Source organism: Barbatula barbatula (genome assembly GCF_947034865.1).
Source record: "Barbatula barbatula genome assembly, chromosome: 5".
Lineage (NCBI taxonomy): Eukaryota > Metazoa > Chordata > Actinopteri > Cypriniformes > Nemacheilidae > Barbatula > Barbatula barbatula.
The window spans coordinates 7,514,911-7,541,577 of NC_136769.1; the positions used below are offsets into that span (position 1 = coordinate 7,514,911).

Genomic DNA, 26,667 nt, shown 5'->3' on the forward strand with positions numbered 1-26,667 from the left:
AAAGAAAACGATATCGCTTAAATTTTGTAATCGTGCATGGGTATCTGATTTTTAGAGGTAAAACTTTAAATAGTCCGTTAGTAACCTTCACCTGAGAAATGGCTCGCCAAAGGCCCTCCAGGGTTTAAAATCTCTCGGGGTAAGTGACCAGCACGGACAGGTCAGCTTTCTCCTTTGGTTATCTATTAAAGCTTGCTCAACCTTCTCAACTCTCACTTTGTAGGGTGTATTTTCGTACTAAGTGGGCAACTTTCGGCGTCTACTCAGTATGAGAAGCGAAGCCAAATCCCTTAATGATGGTGTACCTGACGATTATTTGGATATTACATGAACATTAAATATCTTAATAACCTACATATTTTCCAGCATTTTCTAAATTCCATAAAGTTTGCCCGAGTGCGTGTTAATCGCATTGTCAAACAAGCTAAAATCATCACGGAGTGGCTGTATATCTTATGTGTCACCTCTAAGTCTTAACTTTAAAGCCCAAAACGACTTTTCTTCACAAAGTAAAGAACATGTGTTGTGACGAAATAAAAAAAGATTTCATTTTATATGATACGGCCGTCATTAGACACAGCATGACAGGCGGAATGATTTGTTAGTTTTATTGGTGGGTTGAATAACAAATAGAAAGCACGTACAAAAAAAATATATATAAAGACTATTGATAACTATGATACTTCAATTGTTCTCTGGGATAATTTAAGTATCCAGCCATTTTACCACACATCTATACATTACTTTTAAATGTTTAAACGTCTAAAAGTCTAAAGGTTATACTTACAAGAAAATAATGATACCGATGAAAATAAAAATAGAAAAGCAATTTCCGCACATTTGGAATGTTTTTTATTTTACACAGTTTAAATATAAACACGAATATGACAGATTTCAGATAGCTTCGTTCAACATGGACATTTCATTTTTATGAGCAAATCTAAAGTCTGAGTAAGAACGCACAAATCACGTGCTTTCAAATGACATGTAAAAAATACAACAAAAATCACAATAAAAATAAAATTATAAGTTTACAGGAATGCTACAGTTGTTAACATCATGGAAAGTCTTCTTTCGTGTTATTAGAGGTGGTGTCTGGTGCCCTCTATGCAATAGTTTTCTTTTTCTTGAGACATATCCTTCAGAGTTCATTCTGTCCTCTTTTCCTCATCCTCTTCGTTTTGTGAACAGTTGACCAATTTGTTCTCTTTTTTCCATTTCATTCGTCGATTTTGGAACCAAATCTTTATTTGACGTTCTGTCAGGCACAGTGCGTGCGCAATCTCAATTCGACGCCTTCGGGTCAGGTACCTGTTAAAGTGGAACTCTTTTTCCAATTCTAACGTCTGGTAGCGAGTGTACGTCTGACGACCCCTTCTCCCGGCAGTAGCGAAGGTCCCTGTCCACAAAATAAGAGAGATAAAAGGAAAGAGTAAGTCAAACATTAACGCCGAGAGCGTGTTTTTACTATGATAAATGTGTCCGGATAAAAACAGCTCGAGGGTTACATCATGACACGAAACTTTCAAAACATTGAGAAATGTATGCACCTGAAACACAGTCCACATCAACACACATTTTCCACAACATAATACATTTTCCATGTTAAAAAGTGTACTGGCTATTTTTATATTTAAACAAAACAATTTATATTTAAACAATTCACATTTGTAAAGTGAGATATATTTTAATGTTATAATGCTTTATATAAAACTTTAAATTTGAACAATATACGCACTGTTACAGTTTAAGTATAAATTACACGATTGTCCCATGCATAAATTAACGTGCACAAACGTCACCTACGTGCTTATGATCTTTTAAACTTTTATACACGTAGTTGTTTAAAACAAAAAGGACCATAAATACAAGACAATGATAATTTTTTTAAATAAATATTATATTTTGTGAAAAGCTTTACAACAGAGTTTAAGTGTAGAGAGACTTGCCTTATATATTGTACATTTCATGGTCACATTATAATAACTTTGGCGTTTGCCTATTCCACCCTGTGCTTGTCATTGTTGGTATCTCTATGGTACAGTATGCTGTTGTCTGCACTGACAACAGCACACTGTACCACGGAGATGCGAACAAGAACTACTGTCATTGCGATATTGTGTTTTTGCATTATGATCATGCTTATATAAACATTAAAAAATAAGGCATGAACAGCACGTGAGACATAGAAAAGCAGTACTGCCTATGTTGTGATAAAACACAAGGCGACAGCTTTGCTTAAAATTACACAAGACTCGTGTATACGCTGTTCTTTAAATAGAATGAGCCCTGCAACAATAATATTCCTATATTTCCACGCTTAAAAGCAAGAACATAATGAGAGATTTCACAAAACATTACAGGAGTGGCTTAGGTTTCAGTATGACTAGAAGAGCAACGTATTTGCACTGTATGTGCTTCCGGCATTGTACAGTGAAGCCGTAAGTCATGTTATACGCTCTAGCTTCGTGTGTATTAGCAATGACCAAAAATGTACTCACCGTTACATGAATTCATCCGTTGCATCCAAGGATAAACCGGCACTGGCGATTTCTGTTCGTCCTCGGGGTAAATACTTTTTCCCATCGTTCCCGTGCAGTCTGTCTTGCGGTGATCCTGACTGAGAACAAACGAGTGTTCCTCTATGCTTGCGAGGGTGCAAGCAGGGTCCTTTTCCCTATAGAAGCTTGCTGTCGCGTAATCGCAAGGACCGGCAGCGGCTGCCCTTCCGAAGCCACCATTCGCTTGCTGGTAAAACGAGGATGGATATGCCTTCTCTTGGACGCTGGCAGCTCCATAAGCAGAACCGGGATAGTGTCGTAAAGGGTCTGTATATCCGGAGGAATATAACGGTATCTGTCCCAAGAACGACTCCTGTCCTCCGGGCAGAGTCACTGGGAAAGTTGAGTTTACAAAATAGGAACTCATTGGGAGGGCACGGTTCTTTTGCTTGGTTTATGATTTGTTGTGTTTTATAGTCCAAGTGGTTTAGCTATTAGTAGTTTATCGGAGATTGGGTTTTAGTTGGGGGGGGGGGCTGGGTGGCTATATGCCAGTGCGGGACAGAGGGAAACCGTACCATCTGACCAGGCACTGACCAATCGCAAGCGGACGTGACTGCAAAATAGCTCCCTTTAGGGGGGCTGTGATTGCACGCGCCGGGGGACCCAGGAGCAGAGAGCTAGCTTTTAAAATCCCTTCTGTCTTTCCTCTCCTTCCAATGAAATTGGTGAATATAAATGACATAATTTTAAAACGTTAGATTGAATACATCGACACTCTACATAAAGTCGCTTTTGGACCTATCATGGCGATGGCGATATAGGCGTCAACGTGCAAGCTTCCGAGTAGCCTACATTTTCAAAGCACAAATTCCGTACTGCATTTTATGAATTTTTCAGCGGGTGAAATACATGTATAAGATATATAGCCTAATTTAGTAGGCCTTATCCCATAAGTAGGCCACAACAGATAAGAATGACAAATTCATGATATATGTTTTATCATCACTATAATATCATAGTTATGCTTAAATTGTAAACGACGTGTTGAGGAAAACCAAAACACGTAGGCTACATACACCAGAAAGTAGATTTGTCTGAATAAAACTTTTCAACAAAATCGCTAAGACGAAAAAATGCCAGATCACATACATTATTAAAACGTTTCATTTTTCCTTCTGTAAAAGTGACCGTTTGGAACATCAGTAAGTAGGTTCAGCAGAGTTTCGGCTTTTTATGGACCTTCCACTGCACTGGTCGAGCGTGCGTGTGTTTTTCATTAACCAAAAGTACAGTAATGGTGGCCTGGTATCCTGTCGCTATACAACCAATAAACCATTTGCGGCACAACAAGTGGATATTTTTAAAGGTGGCGCACGGGGGGTTGCGTGCGCTTTACTTTCATTTCAGTTTCCTTTGACGAGGATGCTTCGTTTCCTTTCGCATTGCACAGTTTTCTGCGAACGGAAGACATCTATTGTGTTTACAGTGAGCAATGGGGAGAAGAGTCAAAATTTGTAAGGCGTAATAATTCCTAATGTTTCATATAATAACCAAGAACTCTTGAGTTTACGATTTAAATGTACCACAATATACAATTGTCCGGGTTTTCACCTAAAGCATATGATTTACTTTTTAACTTTACTTTTTCCTACAGGGCATTTATGTTTTGTCGTCGGGAAGCACGGGATCCAGAACACTCTGCTGACTGACAGAAATCACAACTATTTTGACTTCATCAACGGATCATATAAGGACGAAAAGTTGACAATTTCACACCAAGTTGGACATGGAGTGACATGCGTTGTTACTAGCTTTATGGCAAGTGTGACATGTAACGTTCTGCTAATTCCCTCGAGTGTGCCGCATTGTAATACGTTTATGTAAGTATGTAAATGCATTGTTAAATAGGCTATGCAGTAAGTGTGTCTTTAAAATATGTTTTCAATGTGTTCAGGGTATGCCTGCGTACCATTTGTTTGCTGTATCCTAAAAATATTTTTCAATGTCTTCAGAGTATGCCTGCGTACCATTTGTTTAAAGAAAATTAACTAATGGTTTTCATAAACTTTTATTGAATTTGTAAACATTAATGTTTGGATTATAAATATGTTATATAATCTCTTCAATATAATATTTGTTAGTAAAGATTTTACCAAATGTTCACGACAGAGTGTAAAGGGTGTTTTTTTCATAACCCATATTGATTGACCATAAATCTCAGCGTCTGTTGTGTTAACGGCCGTGGTTATAAATAGTTAAATATTTCTGCTGTGAAGAGAATCCGTAAAACTGAATAGTCACATACCTCACAATACTTACTCTGCATGTCGTGTACGAACTGTTAAAGTTTTTACATTACTGTAATAATTAGGCTTTCAAATTTGCTCTAAGACTTTTTAAACGTAAATTTACTGTAAATCGGTCGGCCAATTGTACACCATAACCTTCCTTAAATTAACCAGTTCACGATTTTTGTGAAAAAGAATGTAAACCTTAAATATTTAAATCAATATTGAACGTCATGTCTGCATGTAATTAAATTATAGATGTCTCTAAATGAAATTACCAAATCAAATGTTTTTAATATGTTCACACATTTGTCAAAGACATTGAAAATGAGCTTACCCTCACAAGCTGAAGTTAAGTAAAGTATATCAGGTTTGGGTAAATTGCAAGTTACAAAAGTTTCCCTTAAAGCGAGTTTGCTATGCTATTTTACCACGTCATAGACCTAACGGGTAAATATTTTGCATCGATTTAGTAGACTTTGTTAGCAATTCTCATCAAGTGTTTTTGAGTTCGCAAATGCAAAGCATGTTGTTTTAATGCAAAAGGGAAATCCGCTGGTGTTTCCCAAAATATAAATAAGATACATTATATATTTATTGTGTGTGTGTGTTATTTTTTTCCACTTAAATCATGTTTTGATTACGTAAACTTGAATTAAGACGTAAACGCAATACTATAATTTACTAAAATATAATTATCCGTATAATCGAATTTAGACGGGTGCAATGCAAATAAAATGAAAGTGGGTGTACTTTTTGATATAATGGAAACATATTTTCGGGGCTGGAATTGCTCACAGATTATCGCACTAATGTGCAATATATAAGTCAAGAAATGTATACAAAGATCAAGAGACAATGTCGCATGTTCCCTCTTTAAAACATTAAACAGGAGTTTCGAATCAGTCCCTCCTCCCCTTTCTCTCTTCTTCCGGTAACTTTGTCCACTGCCAGTCTAAATAAACACTTAAAGCTCAGAACACGTGCTTCCCTAAGAGAGTACATTAAATAAAAAAATAGTATGGCTTTAGAAACTATTGAGAAGAGTCGGCTTAAATTTAGGCCTCAACGCATTTTATTTCCAGTACAGTGGCATAACCAAGGGGCGGTCAAATGCTCGTATTCTGGTTGGATTTCAATAGGCAAAAGAATGGGGATGAAGGAATATAATCCCTTAAACTCTGATTTTTCTGGGTGTGTGCCACAAATCTTTCCTAAACGCAGACACTTCAAAGAGCAGCAACAACAGCTCTGAGAATTTACAACCCCTGCATTCTTTTACGTTTCACTGCCACCGGGCCGAAAACCCCTCCCTGTCTATTCTGTTATCTGCGACTGCAATGCCTGAGTGTTTTGCCTTATAGACAACTACATTTACCAAAGATTTTATACATTTTTAAAACCAAAAGAACACCGCTGTTGGTGAATAGCCAATGCTGGTGTGAGTTGCTTAAAGAGAAACAATCGATAGCCTACAGTCACGCTTTCACATTGCAATAAAATGTAGTTTTGAAGAACACTAAAACATTCTCACTGCCATAAAATTTCTAGTCCCGCGCCCGTGCTGACGAGCACATATACTCTCACACACACTATATAGCGAACAAATAAGCACTGTAATAAATTATCTACTCACGCGCGCACACATACACGCCTAGTTCAGTAAACACCCTCTCTGAAAAACATTCAGGAGAAAAGTAGTATTATGTCGTAAAGCAATGCTGTCCACTAGATGGCAGCAGATGGCGGGACATTACTCTAAATGCTGGACCTGCGTCAGGAGCTCTCATCAACAAGATGATAGCCAAGATAATGCACCTCGGAAGAGGTGGAGTTTGCACAATATTGCTAGAACAAATTTAGATGTGCCAAAAATGGCGAAAGAGATAAAAATACGAGTACATGAAAACCTATTAAAACAGCGTGTTAAACTCTACAATCATTTGCTTGTATATCAAAACGACTTCAAATTTACTCCTTTAGTTATTGATTGTCTATTGGGATGATACTCTAAGACAAAAAATAATAATTGTCTGATGATATTTCAATAAATACAAAATAATGAACAATTTTCAGGCTTGGCACTATGAAATAACAGAGTACAATAAATGTATATAAAAAATAAATCTCAAAAAACCTTGTAGAATAACCTGGAAGGTTTGTACCTTTGATCTGGAAGTGAATGGGGGCTAATTCGGAACAGGACACCCTTGGGTATTTTGTTTTCGTTTTTCATATAATTCATTTATAACCACCATTTACTAGAGGTCTTTAAGTATTTTTAGCAATGCAATATCAATTTTATCGAAAACAAAATTCTCTATACTCAGCATTTTACATAAGAGACCTGATCGGAAATACTGCAGCTCCATCAAACCTCGCCCTATCGTCGATACCCTGGCTGCGCCGTCTCTATATCAAATACAGTAATGCAGCAGACAAATTCGAAATCGTTATCTCTATAAATGCACAGCATACATTTGATCTAAAATTCCTAGCAATGCCGACGAGAAAATATGGCAAGACATCAAAGGCTTAAGCCTGCTCCACCCAAAGTGGAAATGAATAATTGGATTTAGACAAGGTGTTTACTAATAAGCCGCGCGTGCACAATAGCTTAGAAGTCAAATAGATCCAGTACGCATGGTTAGGTTTGGTCGAGCTCTGACCTCAGAAAAACGATGCGGCTGGTAGACAATGACAGTCTTACCTTTGTTGATAATTCGTCAGCCAGCACCAGGATAGAGAGGCAAGGCTTTCGCCGTAGCCTACGCTCGGTAAGTCCTGTTGCTCCTCTTCGTTCCGCCATTAGCACGAAGAAGTGACAAAAAACAACGGCACCAACGCTTTTTTCGGTTTCACCCGCTTAAGTCAACGGGAGTGAGACTCCCGCGTGAAAAAAATCTTGTGATCCTACTGCGTGTCCTCATCTGAGTAAAACTCCATCTCAGTGGATATCCCAGTTGCAGGCGGCCACATTAGCATAGCAGAGCGGAGAGGGTCTCTCCCTTTACAATGTGAGAACATCAGTCTACACAGTGCTCTGAGGCTGTATGGGTGTTCGGTATTTGCCCAAATATACATTTAAACAGAGAAAGAACCTATAAGGAGCACAGAGAGGCTACAATAAGTGCGGCGCCAAAAGAATGCTGCAATATAACCACTTGGGAAATCATAAAAAGTTCATGTTCACGGTTACCCGTCCACATGACCATCCTCGGCCAATCCCAGGTCCCAGGAACTCATAAAGTTCTATCACAAAGTTGTAAATTTTCATAAAACAACAAGGAATTTATTGCATTTCTTCATGAGTGTTTTAACAGCAGTACCTCTGCAGTCGCCATCTTTTTCTTTAAGAACGCAAAAGAAATTTCTTTATTTTTTCGGTTTCTTTAGCATGTACGGCCTTACTATCAAGAAGGCATGTTCTCGAATGTACGAATGTTTAAAATGTATGCTTGCGTTTTGTGGATGCACTGTCGAAGTAAAGTATATTTAGCATTTTCGTCATGGTTTAATTTTATTTAAAGCAGGCTTCAAACGCGTTTATATAAAACGAAGGCATCCAGTCAATTGGAACAATACAAGAGAAATAAAAGTAGCTACAGTGAAGCTACGTGTTTACGATGCTATAAACACATGGGATGTGACTTTATAAGGCAAAAGTTTTGGATATAATTCTCAGGGAAGCGTATGCCCCAAGAGAGGATGTTCGGCCTTTATTTTGTAACATATTATAGCTGAGGATTACGTAAAAACAAAAGGCCATATTATGAGCATAGTTTTTCATTCTAATTTTGCTATTTACATTTATGTTATTAATATTACCAAAAAGAAAATATTGTTTATTCAAAGATATAGGTTTTTAAATGCCTTCTGATCAGTACCTTTTCGCTCATTCTATTTAAATGTCTAAATAGAATGTCTAAATGTCTAAATTAAACTCTAAAATCTTTAAAAAAATAAGAAGTAGAAGACAAATGTTTCCCACATTACGGTAAGCAGTAGCCCATAGCTGATAGCAAGAGGTTTTTGCATTCGACTTCATTTTTATAGTTACACAGTTCAATCTAAGTCGGAAAGGGTATTGTCACCAAAACCATGTAATAAAAGGCCTAAAGCGAAAAAGACAGAGCACTTTCCTATTCTGCTGATTTTTGTTCCTTTTATTGCGTTTCCGGCTTTTTATTGACGCACTAAACACATTAGTTTACAACCCATAATATAAACGCCTTCTTTTGGTCTCACACAACCTGTCACTTCCGTCCACTCGGCTTGACCTTAAGAGACAAAATCTGTGTTTTAAAAATACTTTTGGGCATATAATGGTACAAATTCTGCTAACAATAGTACTAGGCCAATAATATTATACTGAAATAAAAAGAATATATAATTTGCTTTTAAGATGCTTTGGGGCGCTAGCGGTTATCCTTATTTCACCCAAATCTGTTTAAATTGATTTTATTATATTTAAATGTTTACGTTTACTTTAAGCATATATGCCTACTTTTTTCCAACAATACAATTTCTACACAAATAATGGTATGATTATTAAAACAGTAAATTCTGTCCAATGTGATACAATTTATAACGTATATAACTGAAATACATGAATGCGGCTAACAATACTACTACAAACACAACTAATAAAACGCCAATTCCAATGTATTGCAACTTGATAATATTTGTATGTTTGACCAAATAAGTATTTATTAATAACTCCGAGTAAAACACAAGTGATAAAGTTAATTATTATTATACCTGTTTTTCCTAACAAAAATGTCAAATTCCCGTATTGTATGGGTTTATTTGTATTATAATTCTATGTTATTTTTCACACAGCATCATGGTATAGTCGTTTCATGACGTGTTTCGATTCAGAAAAGAAAAAACAAAGCAAATGTGGCAAACATTCAACATCTTATGATTAACTGTACGGTTCGTTTATTTCGATGTATACATTTAACAAAAATGCACATATACATAAATAATTATGGACAGCGGTACAAAAACACATAGCTAATTATTATAAAATACAATGTTACCTTCTATGGTTTACCCCATCCAATAGGCCATATATTTATCCATGAATACTTTTGCAACGAATTATTTCGTTGATTATATAGGCTGTCGCTATGCACTTTTCAAATTAGCAGCTAAACAATTATTATTATAAGTAATATCTTGTCATTCTATAAGTCAAATTAACACTCCGCTTCCAAATGTAAATAAGATCAATTTGACTACAGCATATTTAGCATCGTTGTAATGTGAATTAAAACAGGTCAGTTTGCTCCTCCGATAGCCAGATTTTTCACAGTCTGCTACTAATCCTCCTCGTCGCCCCTGACTTGGTCGATCGTAGGAGAACAGGGACCCGTAGATTTGTTCTCTTTTTTCCATTTCATCCTTCTGTTTTGAAACCAGATTTTGATCTGACGTTCTGTCAGGCAAAGGGCATGTGCAATCTCAATACGCCGTCGCCGTGAAAGGTAACGGTTGAAGTGGAACTCCTTCTCCAGCTCTAGTGTTTGATAGCGCGAATATGTCTGGCGTCCTCTTTTCCGATCCACACCTGTGGTCAATGAAGTAAACAAGGGACTGAGGTTTGACAGCGGGCAAAATAAAAACACCAGAAAAATAAATTTCCCTTTTTTGTATGATTGTATACATCTGTAAGCAAGGACAGTAACACATATTAAAAAAAGAATAGTAAGTGTGTTTTTGGCGAATTAATTTCCAGTTGTATAGTTGTTACAAATATCAAATATTAGGGTTGAACTATGTTCTTATTGTAGTGAGACAATTGTACATTTGTAGCTATTATGGTTTTACTACAAATGCGCTAGATAAACTAAGATTACTGTCGTTTTGGATTGTTGAAAAAGGCACTCGTTAAATCCACACAATAATTGTTCTAATTGGTAACGAGTAATTCAAGTAATTCATTTCATCTGAAAAATAATGCAGATATTACGTATATCCATGCTCCCTGATAAAGTAAAACAACTTGAAGATTATGAAGATACCAGAAGAATACGCGAAGACAAATATATTGTAGATATTGTAGTTTTAAACAGCTTGAACGAAAGGCCAACGTAGATGAGTTCTATTTCAGAGGGCAGCATATGTATTTGGAAATGCCGAGGTTAAGAATCACTTTTTTAAAAAAATAATCATGTACGTTTTGGCGATTTTTGGCGAACAATTCTTTTTTTTGTATTCTATCCACACCGTGAACGAAATAATGCAACCTGCATTATTCTTTTTCAAAAGCACAGATTTGAATTAAGAAAACAGAAAACTTGCCAAAACAAGCCAAAAATTAGCTTAGATGTCAAAGTGGAATATCATTAAGAAACACCGAAACGTTCAGCAAATACCCTTGATATAAGTTTATTTTTTGGCTTCCAAATTTGCCGTGAGTGGGGCGGGCATTCAGACTTCCTCCAAAACATGTCCAAAGTCAACAACAGGATCTAATTCCTTTCCAAAGAAGCGTCGAAGTGTTCGCCTTTCTGAGTGTAAGCGCCATCTTTGTAATATCCATCTTTTAACAGCACATTATTTAAAGTGAAATCTACACTTTCACAGCCTTGTCCACAGTCAGTGACTTGCGACTTGTGCTGTCTGTGTATTTCCAGCAGACTGTCGACAAATGGGGACTGCTTTGAGTTTGTGTGCTTTTGGAACGTTTTATTGCACTCTTTAGTCGTAATTTTACTTCCGTTTCTGACGCCTTGACTCCAAACTGTGCAAAAGCTTGAGGAATTTGGTAAGAACAAACACAGAATTAAAAAATAAGATATAGGCAGTAATAAATGTACTTCTTCACTAAAAGCCAATACAACAGCTATTATGTGCTCTTAATTGAGCCTATGTGATATGTACCATCCTTTTAGAAAAAACGATAACAAAAAGAGTTAAAACAAGACCGAGCATTGTACTCTTTAACTAGGGTCTTTGGCGTTCACGCAGCTTTCAGAATTATAATAAAATGTGTGTGTGAGAGAGGAAGTGGGAGGGAACAAATCTAAATGGAATATCGAATAGTATCACAAAATGAAATCATGGTGTGGTTGCAAGGAATATGTGTGTAATGCATTAAAATGTATGGAAACAGTAAAGGCTACTCTATGATTATAGTTGTTGTTGTTGTGAATCTAAATTACTAACTGTTTACACTAGCTTTGTAAATTACCATATTCCTGTATAGGCTAAGGTCTGCATATATAAATACATGATAATGCATGATAATACATCAAGGTTTATTTAAATATTTAAAATGTTCTGTATAGTGAACAGTTGAGAGGCCTATGCCCGACATCGGAATTCGCTTTACAAAGTAGAAAAACTGTGGATGTTATTAACAGTCATACGTTTTCTGTAGTGCATAAAATATACATTTATGAAGTATGCATTTTTTACTACATGACTGACATTCCACACGGCGCTTCCTCACTAGAATCTAAGGGCGCTCTGCCAGTAAATGTCACCAGCATTGCTAATGAGGTATCTGTTCTTCAAACTATTTATGTTGCTGTATTTTTACACTGGGAGTTAACAAGAGAAGAAGCACCCCATGTTGACAGCTGACTGATAGAAACGTCGTTGCTCGTGGGGAGTGTCTTGAGCCTCCTCTTTTCTAATTACTACTGAAGGTATGTGAGGTAGCTACGTGTGATGCTATTCAGTTAAAATACAAAATTTGTAAGTATTTAGTGATATATTCTGTGAACATTATTGTCAATTTCAGACCGGTTTTGTTCTGCATATCATATTGCCAAAACAACAACACACGTGTAAAAATGTGTGAAAGATAAAGCAGAGTAAAATAAAGTGACGAGTAAAGAAGGAATACAGTAATACGTGTTAGAACGAATGTGTTGACATCGTATACCAAACAATAATGGCAATACAGTACTTTCAAAGATTAGTTTACTTGTAGAACAAGTACATATACAATCTAGCAGTACCCTATAGAAATACAAGACCCTTTTGTGAAAATATATGTATATTTAAAGCCAATTATTAGGAATAATGTTTCTAATGTTATATATGTCGGTGTGAAACTGTACGTGCAGCGACATGAAATGCGATGCAAAAACGCCACAAAAGCTTGGCAGCAGGCAACGATTTGTTCATGCTAAAATAAAACACTTCTTGAAAATGTCTTCTCGCCCCTCCATTACTATGAAATATGCTATTAACATGAATTATAATTCATGTGCTGAATAATAATTTTTATGTTGAAAAAAAGAGCTGCCCAGTACGTTCTGCAAGTCAACCCTAATGCCTTAGCACAGTTAAAAGAAAACTATTTGGAAATGTGGTTGTTCCCCTTAACCCGTTTTCCTCCCCCTCAGACACAAGCTCACACCCCTGTCTTTACGAAACACCCCGTTATTACAGACCTGTGCTCCTCATCCATGGATAGATCCGGGGGTTGTCCTCGTTGTTTTGATGATAGCCTCCATGCTCTGTCTTACCATTGCTTTGGGCTTTAGAGAGATCGCCAGCGCACACCATGCGTAGATTCGGACGCTCAAACAGAGAACTGTGCATGTTCAACGAGACTGCCCCCAGCTCATATGCAGTGGGCAACATACCGAAGCCCTGTCCGGAAGCACTTGCACCTTTAGTATACATGCTTGACATTAAGACGGAGGATGAGGAAGAGACCGGTGTACCAGTAAAAGCCGTGTCGTAGCTGCTAGACCGCTCCGCATTACTCGCAAAGGCACATGCAGTTTGTTCGGGAAGAACGCCAGCAGAGACGACAGAACTCGCCACTTGATACTTGGAAAACAACGCGTTCGCATAGTACAATGAACTCATAATTTGAGAAATGATTTATAGGCCAATAGGTTTCAGTGTCGGTTTTACGAGACCCAATGATATATTACAGAATTACACTCTAGGTTTACACGAAAAAAACACTCCTTTTTCCTCAGGGGCCACGTGATGAGCAGCACGTGATGAAAGTCTTCCAATGAGTATGCTATCCACAGCCTAAAGTGGAAAAGGGATACGCAGCCGATGGTCCACATCATTTTTTTAATTATTCACTTACAGCAAAGGTACAGGCTACACAACGGCACAGTGGAACACACAAATCGATATGCTATCGAGAAGCTTTCTGTGATCACCTGACTCAAGCATACAATATGTTTACTGAGTTTCCAGGATTGGCCAGGCTTAGCAATGTGTCGTTTGTTTGGAAATCCAACACACAAATAAAAAGAGCCCTTTTTATATTTGTATTGATTTTCGACGATAGTTCCGTTTTGCCGACTATCATTGCGTTCAGTGTTTTACCAGCTATAGCCTACTGTAGCCATTAAGGGATACGCACCACCCTCACCTCGCTGTTCAAATGTGTCACCAATATATGATTTTCAATAATAAGTTTAGCCACGATCAAATTTCGTGTTATACAAAATTGAAATAGTACACCGATACTACGATTTCTCTTTAGTGCTGACAAAATAGTTATGAGGGTTTCCAGTTGTGGTTTCAAATGCCTCTCTCCTAGTTTACGTAACTCATAAATGCAACTATAAATCAAGAACGTGACCACAATGTGAAACATAGGTCTTCTTGGTTAATTATACTGTAAATTTATTGTTTGTGATTCTATTAAGCCCAAGGATTTTTACCATTTTAAACAAAAACGACCTCTGTCTGGTTTTGGCCGATGCCGTCTTTGTGACACCGGATCACTCTGATCCGCATAATAAAAGGAAATGAGGTAGAGGACACATGATGTCACGGATTCTCGCGTGTAAACTTTATTGTGTCCATTTTCTTCCGCTTCTTCCAGTTTTAGACAGTTCACACAGTTACGAATGTCAACAAAACCATATAGTCGGCGCCATGAAGTGGGCTACTTCACCAGTAATTGTGAACAAACAAAATAATTTTAGTAAACAATGGGTCACATGACATTTTTTAATTATTTTTATTATGTTTTATTCATTTTTATAATCCACTGTGCGCATGCTTACCCCAGGAAAGGAAGACAACAAAATACCATCGATTTGAGAAGAACCAAATACGTGTAAAAAGAGATTCTACGGCATAAATAGGCAGTTTCATGTTGTTGGAAGTCATCACTACATAAACATCATAACATATAAGTGAGAACAGTTAAAAGTGCACCATTTAACTTAAAAACTATACAGCTGCCAAGGTAATTGTTAATGACAATATCCTAACAATAGAAACATAAGTTTCACGATAATTATTCCACAAAGAAAGGAGATTAGTTTTAATACTATCACACTCTCTGAACATCAGGTAGAAAGTAGAAATTCGGGTCCTTCGTCGTCCTGAAGTTCTGTCATCACCATTTTAGGTCTACAGTCATTTTTCTATTCCCAGTCATTGTTATGTTCCTTCATCGTGTTACCAAGATGTAACGACTCAATCTGTCTCTGAGAGACAAACCTCCCATGCAAACACTCGTATTCTCTTAATCATTGTCTGTTTCCCTATTTATTCTTTTGATTGCTCCCTCCACACACGCGCGCTCACACACAAACACCCACACATCCGTTCTACATTTGTTTTGCCTTGTCGCAGTCTTCACCGGCTGACTGTGCCCCGGACGCCTGTTCTTTCTCCCGTTTTTCGTTTTCGATCTGCTCCTGTTCAGACTTGCTGCTTGGAAATTTGTCTTTGTTGTTTTCTTTTTTCCATTTCATGCGGCGGTTTTGAAACCAGATTTTGACTTGTCGCTCGGTCAGTCCCAAAGCGTGTGATACTTCAATCCGTCGCTTGCGTGTCAGGTAGGGATTGAAGAGAAACTCTTTCTCGAGTTCCAGCGTCTGATAGCGGCTGTATGTCTGGCGACCTCGCCTCCGTCCGGCAGCTACTGGCAATAAAAAAAAGTTCACTTAAGTTAGACAGAGCTTAAATACACCCCAAACCAACGTTTAAGAATTAAGTTTTTGTCTAAGAATCTGTACACTTCAAAGCAACTTTCACGCGTGAAAGGGGGTTATGAAATACAAACATATAACGAGCACAAATATGTTTACCACAATATAACATTTCTGGATATGCTTTTAGCATTCCATGGGGACTTCATTTTAAATCATGTGAAATCAATATAAAGGCTCCGCCAATGAAAATATAAATAGGTTAGCATGAAGACATTATTTCCTTATGCTAACACAATAGAGTCATCAAAAGCAGTCTATACGATTTCACATGTTCATAGGATTAGTCAAAGTCATAAATGACAGAAGCATTGTGAAACGGCCAAGGCGCACTGTAAGTCGTTAAAGGCTGCAGTAAAACTTTGACCTGGGTGAGAATTTAGAGATCCGCCGTGGGACAAAATCTCACACATGTAAACAGAAAGAAGGGAATTTGGGCTTTTCTCTTGTCTTCCTCTCTTCCCACTACCCTCTTTTTCTATGGCAGGGTCATTAAACTATAAAGTGATTCACAAGTTTTGAACACCATAAAACAATAAACCGCTATTGCCCCCCGCCCCCTTGTGCACACAGGAAACTCAGCTCTAAAACTAAATTGCACCGAGAATTTTAGTGGGATTTAATGTCACTCTCACTTACACTAACACACAACGCGAGTTGGCAGGCTTATCTTTACCGAGGCTCACCTTGAGGTCGCATCCAAGGAAACAGCTGTGTGGGCGACGGACTCTGTTCCGTGTTGTCCGTCTCGTCGCCGATGCCCCCCGTGGCGAGCTTACAGTCGCTATACTGCACCAAGTCGGCGTCTTGAGTACCAAAAAGTGCTTGCCTTTGGAGAGCATCATACCCATAGAAGTTACCAGGCTCGCCGTGACAAGTTACGGCGCAGGGACTCTGCTGGTAAGGGGCTGCGGCTAGCGTTGACGCGCCGTGGTGGTAAAACTCCTGAATCTGAGGGGCATGCTGGAAAGTGGCCCCGGTGCCTGGACCGTACACGACGGTGGGTCTTGTCCCCAGGTCCTGCGCAAAACCGCACTCGTAATAATTCGGCCGGAGCGTGTCTCCGCTTTTATATTTAGTGAAGAGAGAGTTGACGAAATATGAGCTCATCTTTTGACGTTTGTTGATGCTGATTTTGTTCAAGGGTTTGCTTTTGAATGTGCTTCTTTCAGCTCAGTAGTCACAGAAAGTCGTCCGTTTCACAGTACAACAAGCGATGATTTCCAATAACGGAATGGCTTGCGTTGGTGTACCTTTGTTAAAACAACTTCTCTAAAGCAAAGTTATTTAGCTTCCATTGACATGTTCCCACTGTAGAGCTCCAGCATCACAATTCCGGTAAAGGGTGCCAATTCCCAAGTAGCATTCTGTGACTTACTCTTCGGCAAATAAGTAGTTTCATATTTTGCAGTGTTTTCACAACAATTTGCGTCTACAATCGGATCCTCATCTCATTGGCTTCTTGCATCCCCTCACGGACACCGCTCTGTGCTATTCTGATATGGAGGGAGTAAGAGAATGAAAAAGAGGGAAAAAGAGAAAGCGAGCGAACAGAGAGAGGGAGAGAGAGAGCGGGAGAGCGAGGAAGCGGGAGGGGGTTAGTCAAAGGAGAAAGGAGGGGAGAATATGCACATTAATATGTTCAAGCCAGTAAGTTAATGAGAAATCTGCCGCTTTGCATCAGATCAAGTGCACATCCTCTGCCCATCCCCCGCTCAACTTATTAACTACAACCCTTTATCTGAAAGATTTTTTGCATTATGATCACAGGCATCCTAGGCATTATTTAGTTCTCTAACAAGACTAATAATTCGTTTATTTTATGTAGAGGGATTACTTTAAAAAGCAAAAAAAATATGTTATTTTACAACGATGTTTCTGGTAAAACATATCAAACAACCCTTATTTCCACGTTTCCACGACTAATGCACGAATCGAAATTTGGAAATGCAGTCATCTTTCCAGTTTTTATATTTTTACTTTAAAAATATTACTTAAAGATATTCCACAGATACATGAGTCCGGAATAGGGGAAATGTGGTCGTAAATGGTTTGACCATCTATAAAATGCAATAAACGCCCTTACTATTTGTTGTTGACGTTGTGCATCAGAAAAAGCTGTTAGATTTTTATGAGGTTCCACTACCAGCGCTGTAAATGCTTCACTCAGAATTTTATCCGTGCAGAAATAAGACGTCCTTTAATTGTCATTTAGTTTTGTATTTTAAACGATTTGCCATTCAATTTTGGACAAGGAATTCTGATTTACATTTTCGTAGAAAACCCGATAGATAATGGTAAACTAATGTTACAAGAAAAAACAATTGAAATAAATAATGTTTGTTACTCCTGTAAATGAAAAAATTAAAAAAAATTAAAGATAGTATATTTCTGCAACGATTTTGAAAATAAAACTCTTGCTCAAAATTTGCACTTCAGTCCTAATGTCACGCATTATATTGAATCTTTACTTTGATTATATGAAGAATAAAGCTTGTATTCCAAAATGCGGATTGTTTCGTGAATGCATATGTTGTTTAATTTGCAGTACTTAACATAGGCGACGACATACTAACCCTATGTAATATTTTATTTTAACAACGGGTTAATAAAGGCTACATTTTCTTAATTTTACATGAGTTCTGATGTTTAATCCAATACAACTGAATGCTTAAACAAGATATCATGAAGATGTTCTGTAAACAATTTCAATTTGAACACTTTATTACCTTTGCATGAAATGAATATAGCCTTTTTTATATCATTTCAGTGTAAAAGTCCTTGTCGTTGCGTTTTTGTTTGTTTGTTTTTTCAATAAAACACATTTTTCTTACCAAAGTTATGTGTGGTCATTGACTATTTTATTTAACAGTCAAAACAATTTAGTCATAAAAATATATTACAAATATGCCTATAAAAAACAGGGGTTTTAATAAACGATTTGGAGATTATATCCAAAAAATGACTCACTTCCCTTTCCACGTAGCTCCTTGAATTCCGAAGAACACAAATTAAATGTTAGAAAAATGTAATAAAGAAAAAATGAGTATTTTTTAATTAATACACCAAACTGTGTGTATCCAAACATGTAGGGTAATTTCCTAAGAAAAATCAATGTACTTTGTTCACAGACTACTGTGGTACTCTGTCAAATATATTAAATAATCTTTTGAAGTTAATCTTCTTCATCCTTCTCGAAAGTTTCACCGTGTCAAACGTAAATCGCGTGAGCCTTCTCTTAGTCAAGTGTAACACAGCACATGTTTTGGCTCCAGTGATTTCCGGTTGAGGGGGGAAGGTGACAGATGACTCTCGTTTCGGTGGAGCAACATTGCCATCAAGCGGCAATTGTGTGTTAGGCCTACAGCAAATTCAGCTGTGATGAGCGAAAGTTCAAAAGCTAATGGTTCTATAAACAACAGACATAAAAACAGAATGAGGGAATTAACAGCTCAGTAAGTGCAAATCCAATGATGTAAAGTACTTATTTTAATTCTCTATAATAAGGAATCCATTTAAACTGATCCTTGTCTTCTGTGGATTTTCCAAAGTATTTAGAAAAGTAACATTGTTGGCATTGACGTAGGATAACGTTACACAGATATACATGTATATATTTTATTACTTTTGATTTCCAAATTATGAACAAGATAAAATATAGTTATATTCCAAGTTATATTCTAAGTTATATAGTTTCGGAAAGCGTGTTCCCCGTATTCTTTGTATAAATACCCATCTCTTCTGTGAATACTGTGAAATAAAAATAAAAAACGAACCCTCTCTCTTCTCGCAACAGGTGGCCTTCTTTTGTTGAAACTAGTAACTTTGTATTAGCACCTATCGTACTATTGCTTTTTTATGACATATCGCTTATGGCTCCCTGAACTCTTTGTAAGTCGCATCGGATAAAAGCGTCTGCTAAAGATAAATGACTAAATGTACTAATACGGCTGTTTTAAACAACATCTGTAAACCTATTTATATGTCACAAAACGATTACATTCGAGAATAATTTTCAGAAAAAAATATTTATTTTAAGGTTCTTGATTTAACGACGATTCAGCAACAACAGTTCTGCATTTCCAGTGTTTATTAAAAATGCATTGTTTGGGGAAATGTGGCGAGAGATAAACTATAAGAGAGAACGAATATGTTGGGTGATTGAAATATTGTTCTATAGCAACCAGCCTTTGAATCTCGTCTCACCAAGACACAATCGGATGTGTGGCCACAGAATGGCGAAGTCGAGCTGGTCCCAAAGGTTGTAAACAAATTAAGGTTGGTCATCCCAGACGTCTCGCCAGAAATCCTTTTTTTTGCCGGTTTATGGCCGCTATAAGGGCTGTAGTGCATTCGGAAATAGAACAAAGGGTGGGCGTCGAGAGAATCGGGTTCAGGGCTCTTATGTGGAAGTCCAGATCTCACCATTCTCGACCCCCTACTCTGTAAGGAATCTGGACGGATAAAGAACAAACGTTGTTCACAATAAAACGACAAATGTGAGAAAAGGAGCGAAAACAGGCTAATATCCTTATATGTGAACAGCGCGTAGACTAGGCAAATTACTGTTTTACCATTCTTATGAATTCAAACGTTTCTCCTTTTTCACGTAGTGTTTGCTTTACAACCATTTAGTTCTTAACCTTCAGAAATGTATACACTATAAAGTTTTACTGCACTCATATTATTTTATTGCGGGACACCACATTGGATTTCATTCTCTTTTTTTATGACAGTCGACTTCCCATTTCCGGGCTAGCGTACATTCTTTCTGCAGTTTGTTTCCTTTCAAAACACCAAAATAAAGGGCGTTGATGGGTGATATAGCTGGACTGGAAATTTCTCTTAGCTTTTGCAATTATCAGCAGGCCTACAAACAGATACTCATTAAGTTTCTTGAACACATCTGTAAGCTAGTAGACCTAGCCATGTCTTCAAAATGTTTCTAACAGGCTCTTGTATGAAAACATTTGAATCTTTATTTTGCAACACTGACAAGTAAACATAAGGATGATCTCTGGTGCTCAAGATCTTCACATAAAACTCAGTTAATTAGTCTAAATGTAAAAAATATATATTTTTTCAAGCGCAAAACTACAGCATAATATGCTAATGTGAACTATGTGGACTCAAACGAAACACATGACGGCATTTACCGTCGCTTAAGCCTTTTAGTTATTAGCTCGAAAGCTAACATCAACCCTTATCCCTATTAGTGTGCATCATTTATTGTACATCGCGGAAAACCTTCTTTGTTTTTGCATGTGGAGGGAACAGTAAAACAAAACGAACCAGCATTAATAAACGGGAACTCAAATAAAGCGTAAAGCAGAGCGCCAAAGCGAAGATAAGACATGGTAATTCGCAATAATTGTTTTGTTCACAGATGATCTGCACGTTTCTACTTTACAGTTCAAGAAGAATGCTTTAGCGTACTATGGCACATTTACAACATATGCCTCTTATTATATCACACGTAATATACATGAAGCTCAGCACACAAAGGGGTGAAGAATAAATGTTGGGCCGTTAAAGAACAAGAACATAACTTTTGACGAAAATTCAATTGTTATGTTTTTTTGTCAATGGTACAAACCAATGGACCTAAAGACAGACTGACATGACTAAACAGAATACTGTCAGCCAGAGTGTTTGTAGCTTGCTAATAGCCATAACCAACACAACACAGATGCTACATTTTGAAATAACACTTGTGACGAGCAAGGTGCATTCATCATATTGCCTAAAACTTTATTTAATTTAGGATTCTAGATGTTGCTCTTGTTGAAAGAAATATAAAAAAATGTGAAGACTAAATGTTTTTATAGTTTTTGTTTAGATTTAGATGGTAATTTGATTTCTGTACATAAAAATGACGAGACCTCAGCATGTGGTCTATGTAAACTTTTAATATGAGTCCAGCATCAGCCGTGCAATAGCACAGATTAACAACACAACAAAACAAAACAGTAACACCAAATGAAACGGATAACATAAATGTGTACATGAACGATGTAGTACCGAGGTTAGAGCGTGTCTCTGCTTTAAAATCTAGCATTGTTTTAGTCTGAAATCAAATTTTCTTGTTTTGGTGCATGTGTGTCTTTGCGGGAATGTGTCAAAAAAGGTGGGAGACGGTTGGGTTAGTGGCCACTAAATATAAAACAGTTGGAGACGCGTTTGATTGTTGAGTAAAATTATACCACAACATTGTTTTTTCACCTAAAAAAAAGAAATCTCAACAACGTAACATGGAGAAAAGAGCAAATACAGAAAACACACTGACAATACAAACAACGGACATAACGGAAGCTGGTCAAATACACATGAGAGGTGTAAACAAAATTAAATTGGAAGATTACATCTATCTGCCCATTCAAGTATAAAGACTTTTTGAAATTATTTTTACAACAACAAATCACATTTCATTCAAAACTAAAAAAGCTATAAATGTATTTACAATAAATAAAAAATACAATCCTAGGACAGCACATGAAACAGCTTTGAATTAATACTAGCTTTTACTAGCGCATACAAACTACACTAATAAAGGCATGCGCAAATGTATGTAAACAAGTGAAAGCATAACAGCGACCGAATTTGTATTAAAGGTTGTTATACATTTAAGCACATGTAAATTGTATGGTTACTGGCACACTACAATTACAACTCGGAAGATGTACTCTAATACATGGTGTTTCTTTCCATTGTGAGTAATTCCTTGAAAAATAAAAAACTCTATTTTTAGGATTATTCAAGGATGATATTAGATATTTGTCATGAAAGCGGAAAAGATAAGGAAATGAAACCTGGTTCGCGTTAAATTAATCTGATTTTATGCAAACGATGCAAAACTCCAGGCTAAAGTTAAAATAAAGCAGATTTCGATGAGCCCATTATTATTATTATTATTATTATATTTTATAAGATGCTTTATGTGAGAGATGCAACATAATTTTACAATAAATGTACAACAACCCTATTTCTTAACACAAGTACATACAAATAGAATATTTAATACATTACATCAAAAAACAAATAAGCAAACCTCGTTTGAGGAAAAACAAACTCTAGGAAACGAAAAGGGTTGTTTAATTTACTTTTTAGTAATAATAATAATAATAATAATAAATCTTAACTTGACTTGTATAATGGACGAGGTGTAACTTTAAATATAATGTTAAATACATGTTGTTTTAGCACACGTCTATCACAAAAGGAATGGTGGAAAGGCAAAAGTCGAAGAAACAACCTTAAAAAAGCAGATTATTTTAAACAGTTCGTAAACCAGATATGTTTTTACACCTGTGTGTTTCCTGATGAAGTGTCCCGTTTCTTTCACCCAAGACATGAACGTAATAAAAGTAGCATTCAAGGGAGAGTGTTAAGACGTTTCCCCTTCCTCTGCGTCATTCACCTCTTCTTTATATTCTCTGCTTAATACTGTTCATTCATACGGAAAGTATGTGTGCTTGCATCAGCTTCCAGATTTAAAATTCTCTTGTAAAAGGTTTGGAAGCCAGGCACAAATCTGCGTTCTCATTCTTTGGCCTGGTCCTTGTTCATTTTCTTCATTTTCATCCTCCGGTTCTGGAACCAGATTTTTACTTGTCGCTCTGTCAAGTTCAGCAGACGAGCTACCTCGTGCCTCCGGTCCCGGGTGAGGTACATATTGAACAGAAATTCCTTCTCAAGCTCCAAGGTCTGATATTTCGTGTATGGACATCGCTTTTTCCGGGATGATCGAGCGTGCAACCAATTGGCTGAGGGATCATCTGCAAAACAAGCAATACAGATCCAAATATTAGTTACAGGATTCCAGATTTAACATGATACACATGCTACAATCCACTTTATGTTCGAACATTTACGAAGGCGATAAAAATATAGAAGGGGTTCATTCATTCCTATATAATATCTGAAAAGAAATAACAAATACAACCTCAAAACACTGATAATAAGGTGAAAAATATATTCGCTTTCACGGTTCCACGACCTCTTAGTGCGTAGTGACTTGCAGTATCAATATTTGTCCATTCTACTTCTATTTCGTTTTTAACATACGGTAGTATTGGCTTAATTCTGCAGCAGACTTGGGAGGCGACCTAAAGCGCTGCTGTAGACCTGATGGAGGCCAATGAATTCAAGAGTAGCAACTGGAATCCACGGACTGCGCAATGAACAACATTGTACAAGAGATCATCTTCGAAATTATCTGTCATTCACAGAGCTTTCGGGCAATGAGTTAAATGATTCAAAATAAAAAAATCAATTTCTAATCAAAATCTAATTGTGAAGAAACAGATTTGAACTGTGTGCAAAGCACTTTAATACTCTGTAAAATGTGTTGACACATGTGACATAAGATTGTCTATTTATTTAGGGAAATCTGTGGGGTAAATAATAGAGGAAGAGCATTTCTAATGTCAGCGGTTTGGACGGAAAATGTTCCATTGTGATGCATTTGGGACTATGCACACTGACAAGTTGAATCTCACAGTACTGCGAGATGCACCGTGATGAGGAACTCATACCTCCATTACTGTTTGGGCTTAATAACGTTGATGGAGGATTTGTCCCGTGTCAAAATTGGAATATTCGAGTACTAAATTAAGGTAAAATGTTTTTTACGTAACTCGGTCTACTTAAGATCATAATCAACCAGACACAATTTCGTGATGCGACGATTTGGAAATCCAATCGCTTCATGCCCCAATATATGCCCTTCAGCTGTACAGTCACAATATGCATCCTAAAATCGTATTACGTAATTCTATTTTTATAATGGAGTGAAATACATACACCTGTCTAAATGATCCATGACCGCGTATGTCAACTGTAGGCCTCACGGACACATATACAAAGGGAACTTTACATTGTCATTTACGAGATGGGTTGAAGACTTGAAACCCAACAATAAAACACCCAGAGTTTTAGGTTGTATGATTTGAAGAAAGTGACGTGTACCAAAAAATCTCCAAATAAAAAAGAAACTATAAAGAATTTCATTAAAAACTGTTCTCCGGGCCTAATGTCCAAATGGGCATTTAACATTAGTAAACGTTTTGCGTGTATGAAACTGAATTTATTTTTAGAGTTTATTTTAAGCACAACCACCGATATTCACATACGATTGGGGATACTGGTTCTTCTGACATAAGAGCTATAACATGTCTTCAGAAAGAAGGACGTGCAATTCCCAACATCACTGCCTTTGCCTTCGGTTTATTCTGGACAGCCGCCCGGGGTAGCACATTGGGGATTTCTATTGCGCACAATTCCTTCATTTTGCTTTTCTTGAACCTATTGAACCGAATAAACTCTGGGTATTTCCAATGAAAATGAAATAGGTGCATCGGTTAAGCATTTAGCTGTATTTTAGAATTTGTGGAAAAAATTAATCCGTTATTTCTCTCTACCACCTGGCTGCGCGAGCACCAATGGAGAAGGATCGGACTTAATGAATCATTCAAGGCCCATAGTCTGTGTCTATTGTTTATGAGCTATCAATGCATCAGCTCACATCCACTCTCTTGCTATAGTGCGGCTAAAGGAGATGAAAAAATAACAGGGCACAAGAACAACCAGCCACATATCTATGCAGAACTAGCATACGCTAGTAAATAGTATAAATTGCATTATATACGAGAACATAGTGAACAATAATATTTAATCTCTCCTCCATAGATTTAAAGAATGCATAACAAAGACAGCTCGCGTTCAGAATTTTTGCAAAAAACCTAAGTGGAGGCTTTAGAGAGACAATGAAAATAAAACTATTTACTGCCGACCTAATACTGGCTGGTGCATTAAAGTGCACTGACGCGCAAATAACCGACTCTAGCAGACTGTGAGTGGGGGAGAGAGAGAAATAAACTAAATAGTTTCTCAACAACGAAATAAAAGCTAATTGATAACGCTGAAGGATTAGGCTATTTTTGAAACGTGACAAACCTCTGCGTAACTCCATAACAATATAAAACGGAGTATGGCTGTATACGAAATCACGATCAAAATGAAATTGTAAGGTCAATAAATTACTTACAAAAGTAAAGCTTAATGTTAAGACACACTTCGTAAAGCTACATGATCATACTTGGCTCCGTGAGGTGTCTGTGGCTTTCCACTGCTTTGTTCTAGTTTTATGACAGCATTAAAAGCTTTACAGAGTGTTCACTTCCTAGGTTTATAACTTACTTTTATCCGGTCCCTCTTTGTCCTCGGTACCTTCGCATATGTCCTTATTGTCTTCAAACCCAGCGCTGTGGGCAGAATTCATTTCCCGAGCTGTGGAGGATTCCAAGATATACTCATGTTGCCCACCGAGTTTCTGTGGCTCTCCGAGATGTCCAAGCAGCGGCTCCATTTTGACCTGTCCTTGCCCAGGCAGCGGCTCTGCTCTCGGGGCACAGTCGAGCCATGTGCGGAGGTATCGTGTATCCGTGGAAGGCACGGGCTGAGTCGGTATGTAAGGATGGTAGACTGCTGGTAAGCCATTGGACGCGTGAGAACTGAATGGACTCCACGAAGAACTGAACACTGGAGGTTTGGGCTGAAAACTACAAGAGGGGAACTCTGGATGGTCTCCGGGTCCCGGTTGTCTAGCGCTGGAGTACTGTACATTGGAGAAGCGGGACGCATTCGGATCTTCTCCTTCATGACTTATGATAGAATCGACATAGTAGTTGCTTAAAGTTCCAGAAATGGACATTCTCGGACATTATATAACTTACTATTCATTGAAGGGAAAACATGTACAATAGAAATTCACTCCCCTTACGGTACTCCTCTTCACACTCTCGCTAACAAAGTAGAGCTGGGCTGCTGTGGTGTGCGCTCAGAGCGAAGTGATTGGTCAGACTTTTTTCGCGAGCCTGATAAAGCGTCAATGGGGTGTAAATCAATCCGCCAAGAGGCTGTACAGAGCTCTCC

At 37.4% G+C, this 26,667-nt stretch overlaps 4 protein-coding genes across 4 annotated transcripts; all 4 read right to left on the bottom strand.

The window, feature by feature from the left end:
- Window positions 1-612: 612 nt before the first annotated feature.
- On the bottom strand, window positions 613-3,893 carry hoxb6a (homeobox B6a). Its single transcript, XM_079455596.1, has 2 exons — window positions 2,502-3,893; window positions 613-1,399 (listed from the first exon to the last, which is right to left on the bottom strand). Exons 1-2 carry the CDS (start codon window positions 2,926-2,928, stop codon window positions 1,149-1,151), a joined length of 678 nt encoding a protein of 225 aa, XP_079311722.1. The 5' UTR covers window positions 2,929-3,893; the 3' UTR covers window positions 613-1,148.
- Window positions 3,894-9,731: 5,838 nt separating this feature from the next.
- hoxb7a (homeobox B7a) lies at window positions 9,732-13,665 on the bottom strand. The gene is made up of 2 exons (XM_079456738.1): window positions 13,207-13,665; window positions 9,732-10,367 (listed from the first exon to the last, which is right to left on the bottom strand). Exons 1-2 carry the CDS (start codon window positions 13,628-13,630, stop codon window positions 10,120-10,122), a joined length of 672 nt encoding a protein of 223 aa, XP_079312864.1. The 5' UTR covers window positions 13,631-13,665; the 3' UTR covers window positions 9,732-10,119.
- Window positions 13,666-14,775: 1,110 nt separating this feature from the next.
- On the bottom strand, window positions 14,776-17,233 carry hoxb8a (homeobox B8a). Its single transcript, XM_079456261.1, has 2 exons — window positions 16,422-17,233; window positions 14,776-15,665 (listed from the first exon to the last, which is right to left on the bottom strand). Exons 1-2 carry the CDS (start codon window positions 16,843-16,845, stop codon window positions 15,352-15,354), a joined length of 738 nt encoding a protein of 245 aa, XP_079312387.1. The 5' UTR covers window positions 16,846-17,233; the 3' UTR covers window positions 14,776-15,351.
- Window positions 17,234-23,274: 6,041 nt separating this feature from the next.
- On the bottom strand, window positions 23,275-26,446 carry LOC306893585 (homeobox protein Hox-B9a; the record flags this gene model as incomplete). The annotated part of the gene is made up of 2 exons (XM_079455513.1): window positions 23,275-23,510; window positions 25,933-26,446. The coding sequence occupies 2 exons, from the start codon at window positions 26,444-26,446 to the stop codon at window positions 23,275-23,277; spliced, it is 750 nt and encodes a 249-aa protein (XP_079311639.1).
- Window positions 26,447-26,667: the final 221 nt, after the last annotated feature.

Excerpts from the sequence above, each read along its gene's own strand:
- hoxb7a (XM_079456738.1), bottom strand. The coding sequence starts at position 13,630 with ATGAGTTCATTGTACTATGCGAACGCGTTGTTTTCCAAGTATCAAGTG. Across the intron at positions 10,368-13,206 it reads TCCATGGATGAGGAGCACAG|GTGTGGATCGGAAAAGAGGA; the intron begins GTCTGTAATAAC and ends CATTGACCACAG.
- hoxb6a (XM_079455596.1), bottom strand. The coding sequence starts at position 2,928 with ATGAGTTCCTATTTTGTAAACTCAACTTTCCCAGTGACTCTGCCCGGA. Across the intron at positions 1,400-2,501 it reads ACGGATGAATTCATGTAACG|GGACCTTCGCTACTGCCGGG; the intron begins GTGAGTACATTT and ends TTTTGTGGACAG.
- hoxb8a (XM_079456261.1), bottom strand. The coding sequence starts at position 16,845 with ATGAGCTCATATTTCGTCAACTCTCTCTTCACTAAATATAAAAGCGGA. Across the intron at positions 15,666-16,421 it reads TCCTTGGATGCGACCTCAAG|CTGCCGGACGGAGGCGAGGT; the intron begins GTGAGCCTCGGT and ends TATTGCCAGTAG.